Source organism: Microtus ochrogaster, linkage group LG5 (genome assembly GCF_000317375.1).
Source record: "Microtus ochrogaster isolate Prairie Vole_2 linkage group LG5, MicOch1.0, whole genome shotgun sequence".
In the NCBI taxonomy this organism is placed as follows: domain Eukaryota; kingdom Metazoa; phylum Chordata; class Mammalia; order Rodentia; family Cricetidae; genus Microtus; species Microtus ochrogaster.
The window spans coordinates 235,370-240,329 of NC_022031.1; the positions used below are offsets into that span (position 1 = coordinate 235,370).

The window sequence follows — 4,960 nt, forward strand, 5'->3', positions numbered from 1 at the left end:
GCTGTAGCACCACTGGAAACAGGGTTTGCTAAATTTAGACACACTTGGCACAATCATCCTAACTCCTTCCGTCATAGGCTTGTGTCAGACAGTGTGTGCATGGCACCGGCAAGGCTGAGAACTGAGCTATGGATCTCAAGACAGACCTATGGGTGAAGCCACAGAGCAAAAGCTTGCATGGCATCTCACATTTGAAACCCAAATGCCTGCCTCCCATCCCTCCCAGAGACCCAACAGCTACTACACAGTTTCAAAGTCCAAACTTCTCTTTGTGTTTTCTTTGCTTTCTCACCAGAGAGGAGGAGCATGGTTGCTGCCCAAGGAAAAGGAACCCTCTCGTGTCATCTGCCAGAGCAGGTTTTGCCCTCTCCTCTCCTCTCCGCCACTCTTGGGATCAAGGCAAACTCCTTCTGAGTAAAGAAGCAGTATGCCTTCATGGCAGGATCTTGAAGGCACTCTTCTGTGGCCAATTACTACCTGTCATGGTCGTATTTTGTTCTAACATAAAGCATATGTCTGCTTCCTCACACACAGCTCAGGAGCACAGTGCAACCCAAGGGTTAAAGAAATTCCTTAGAAACAAAAAGACTCCTGGTGCTGTGCAGGTGCAGAATTATAACCTGCCACTGCTCGTCAGAGTGCTGCACCAAGCCTTCTCCCTGGGCTCAGGAACCAGGCCATTGTAGTCCTGCTTTCTTATGACAACAAACGTGAATAGATATAGAAGATTTTCTGTTTTATCAGCAAAGAGCTGAGCACACAGTGGGTGCGTTCAGCAGCTTCTAGTCAAATGATCAACAGAGTTTTAAATGATTTTTATCAAACTCCTTCCAAGAGTGCAGATCCCAGGCTGATCTCAAACTCTCGAGTCCAAGCCAGACAGTTCAGAACCAGGCCACCTGACTGACCAGCAGACACGCTCTGTTTCCTCCTGGGAGGCCGAGAAAGCTCTGCAGTCTAACAAAGTCACCTCATTTGACGTTACAGATTCACACAGCCTAGAATTCCAATAATAATGGGACTGGCAAACAGAAGAAAGCAATCATCAGGCAAAATGAACACCAAGAAACCTGAGGTTTTTCTTAAGCAGCAGGCTAAGGACGAGACACATGGCGGCATACTTTGTTCTTTGTTGTTTTTTATTTAGTCACAACACATCAGTACATCAGAGATCAGACCCAGCTCAGCGGAGGCTCTTCAAACTATACCTGCTAAAGGAACAAGCCTGTAAAAGAACACTTCTAGAGCCCAAATCAAAATTTAAAAAAAAAAAAATCAAAGAGAAGGCAGAGAAGCCCTTTTGAGTATCGCAAGAACCACATTCTCATGCACCAGAAGGAAAACACAACAGAAAGATTTCCAGTCAAAAGAAAACATGGCCGTTCCGGGAGAGATGGGGTTATGCGTTTAACAGGCACTGAACTGAATACTTGCACACAACAGTCGCTTGTGCAGGTTAACACTTGTGAGCCTGAGATCTGAGAGACTGAAAATGCATTGTATCGCTCGGGGCTGCAAAGTGCAGGCACGTTCTACATAATTGTCCAGCTTGCTGCCAACACTTCAAATGCAGATGTAGCCTCCCAGCGGCTTTCCTGACCTGAAATGTAGCTCGCAGAGCCTGCCAGGCCACAGTAGCTGGGCTCTGGATTCAGGGTCATGATAAGTTTGGGCATTCACCTCGCTGCTCGAAGGGGCAAGGGCTAGTGTTTCTAGAATAAAGCTGTTCATCTGATTTGTCAACGCTTTGTTTGGAAATATAATGCTTTGCGGACCCCATCCCCATCCCACCCCAGCCAAAGAATATCACTTATACATTTTAATCTGTCAAAATAGTAACAAAATCATGTTAACATTGAGCATACTGGTTTGGGAATTCTCAAAAAGACTGCAACTCATACAAGCCAGGAAACAGACCCCAAACTGTAATGTTAAAATTCCCCAAACTGAGGCCAAACTAGGACAGACAGGTTACAAAGTAAACTATGCACAGAACAGACAACGGATCACAAAGTGTTGGTTTATAGTCACTACCTCAAATGAATGTTTTAAACAAAAATTAACAACTAATTTTTTTAAATTGCTAATATATGACATGATAAAAAATTTAAAGAAAAAAGTAAACCAACAAACCTTTACTCTTTAGAAAAAATTTATCTGAAAGTGTACCTTTTTCCTTACTTTTACTGACGACTTTAAGGTGGTGTTGGCAACCGTCCCCGCGCACCTGGGATTTTAAGCTTTCCCCTCCCTAGTTCTACAGCATCAGTTCTTTAGAAAGCTCCAATCTCCGTGCCCCAAGGTCTATAGGGTTTGCCAAGGTTTGCTGCCTGCGTGGGTGTCGTAGGGCTCAGTAGGTGGAAGGAGCTGAAGGAGAAGGGAAAGGCTGAGAGCGAGGCCACGGAGGAGAGCAGAGGTGGGGACAGTTTGGAGGCCGAGGTCACCACGGGGAGCACTGGTCCCAGGCTGCCACTAGGGGGCGCTCGCAAGGCCGGCGCCTCCGGATGGGCTGAGGCCAGCCTGCCCTGGTGATGCGGCTCCGTGGATGACGCAGTGGTGCCAGCATTCCCGTGACCATTCTGGGGCAGCAGCAGCGGGTGTGCGACGTGTGGGTGATGTCCGAAGGCGCTCCCCCAGGGAATGTGTCCGAGGCCCGCATGAGCGCCGCTCGCGGCTTCCCGCTGGGAGGCGTAGTTGTTGAGATGTGACACCAGGCGAACCCGAAGCGGGTCAGAGGCATCGAGTCCTTCAATGATGCTCAGATAACGGGCAACTTCGGCTAGGCATTCCCGAAACCCCAAACTCCGATAGTCCATAGCCAGGGCGTGCGCGTCAAAATAACCTGAGCAAAAACAAAAGAAAATCTTCAAGGCTTTGCTCATTTCCCGCATTTCTTCCAGCCCAAAGGCAGCCTTCCCGGCAACTACACATACTACATCACCGATCATGGGTCCTGGAAGAGCAAATACTTTGGAGCTGCCCAAAATCTTTGCATTAATCAACATTATATGTTTGCTAATGCAAGTTCAAAGCCCAATTAGAAGTTGCTGGGCAGAAACTGGAATTATACCCGACCAGCAGATGAAACTATGCTCTTTCCTTTAATGTCTTCCCTCAACAACAACAAAAAATACATCAAGGACAGAGAAACCACAGAGGGGTGAAATTCATTAGACACACAGATGTAAGCTATCATCGTGAAGCTTTTAGGCACTTGGTCCTTGGTGAAGAATTTGGGGGCTGGAGACAGACACAGGCTTCAGTCTCCCACCTTCTGTTCGAATTGTCCTCTATTTAGCCACAACAGGTCTCTTTCCTCCGTATTCTTTTGGCAATTCATTTTTTAAATCCTGTATATGAAATTCAGACTACATACCTGCTGTTTTTAATAAGCCATTTCCCAAGCTTTTCTTAAATAGCAATAGACAAATGTGAGTGACTTGACCTAAATCACGGCTGTCACAACTGGAGGAGCTTAGAGAGTAGGCCACTTGCTGGCACTAACTGGGCTGGGGCGATGAGTTCACTGTCCAAGCACCGATGCGATGCGATGCGATGCGATGCGCTGCTGAAGGCGCACCATTCTCTCCCCACCCCCAAAGCAAAAGCAGACAGGTACTGCACCAATCCCAGACGGCGCTCGCTGCCCCCTCCACACGGTCCACGCAGACTCCCCGGGCAGAACTGGAGAGGCCTACATACCTTTTCCTCCTGCCGTGTGCAGCATCTTCAGGTGGTCCACGGTCATCTGCAAGATCTCTGCTTTTTCCAGCTTAGCAGATCCCTAAAGAGATGACAAAAGGCTTATTTGACCCAAGTGCTTTTGGAAAACTTAAAACATGCACGCTTATACACAAATACGCAAGATTCAAACGTAAACTAAAACAAATGAAATGATTTGCACAGAAAATCTGTTGGAATTTGGTGTCTGAACGTACAGTAACATGAAAAGGCTTTTATTCCAAGACACAGATAACGCTCGAAGCATGGAGGGGAGGGAATCAGAAGGTGCAGATGGTTACACCAGGCGCCCACTCTACCTACTGCCTCCATTACCTGCTTCTCAAAAGCACTGGGTACCAGCCTCCTCAGCTCAGACAAACTGTTATTGATTCGGTCTCGTCGGCGCTTCTCAATTATCTGTGAGAAGCAGACAAAAACAAAGGAGGACATTTTCATTATGACTGCAAATTCCAAAGAGAAGAAACTTGGTTCTTTCCGTTAACTAACACAGTAATATGCATATATATTTAAAGGGGGGGGGTACTCACGCCTCTCCTTCTTTTCCTGGCCAAAACCTGGGACGATGTCGTTGGGGACATGGAACCCAGCGCGGAACTCAAGTTTCTGTAAGATAGGAAGCAATTGCCTTAAGGAAGGATGGGGACTGCACTCAAATTTCTTTGGCAACTTGAAATGGGGAGAGCAGGGATTGTATCTCATAGCCAGCAGCAACCGCCCCACGACTCAGGGCAATGGGAACCGAGAACCACTGCACCCCAGCCTCTCCTCCCACTCTGGCTCTGCCGGGCGCCGCCAACTCACCCATTCTCGTCCGCACTCTCCTTCTCCACCTCGATGGTCTCGTCCAGCTCGCTATCAGAGGAGCTGTAGTCGGGGTGAGCTCTCTTCATGCTGGCGGAGCGCGGGCTCCGACGAGGGTCGCGCGGCGGGCGGGCAGGGAGGAGTTAACAGCAGCGGCCGCTCGGCGCTAGGCTGCGGGCGGTGCGCGCACACTGATCCCACTCACGCTCAGCCTCCGGTTAAAACTCAACCATCCCTTTCCCACGCTGCGCCCCTTCCCAGGGCCCTAGGGAGGGCGGGGGAGGCGGGGAGGTGCGGGGGCAGAGGCGGGGTCGCGGCTCCAGGGCAACAGCCGGCTCCGGCCAATCGGCGCCTCGCTGGGCGGATTGGCAGCCGCCCGGGGGCGGGACGAGCGGCGGCAGAGGCGGGACTGAGC

General features: G+C 49.5%; 1 protein-coding gene across 1 annotated transcript; it reads right to left on the reverse strand.

The window, feature by feature from the left end:
• Nucleotides 1-1,125: 1,125 nt before the first annotated feature.
• Nucleotides 1,126-4,929, reverse strand: Hey1 (hes related family bHLH transcription factor with YRPW motif 1). Its single transcript, XM_005361792.2, has 5 exons — nucleotides 4,546-4,929; nucleotides 4,272-4,347; nucleotides 4,057-4,140; nucleotides 3,703-3,784; nucleotides 1,126-2,842 (listed from the first exon to the last, which is right to left on the reverse strand). Exons 1-5 carry the CDS (start codon nucleotides 4,632-4,634, stop codon nucleotides 2,274-2,276), a joined length of 900 nt encoding a protein of 299 aa, XP_005361849.1. The 5' UTR covers nucleotides 4,635-4,929; the 3' UTR covers nucleotides 1,126-2,273.
• Nucleotides 4,930-4,960: the final 31 nt, after the last annotated feature.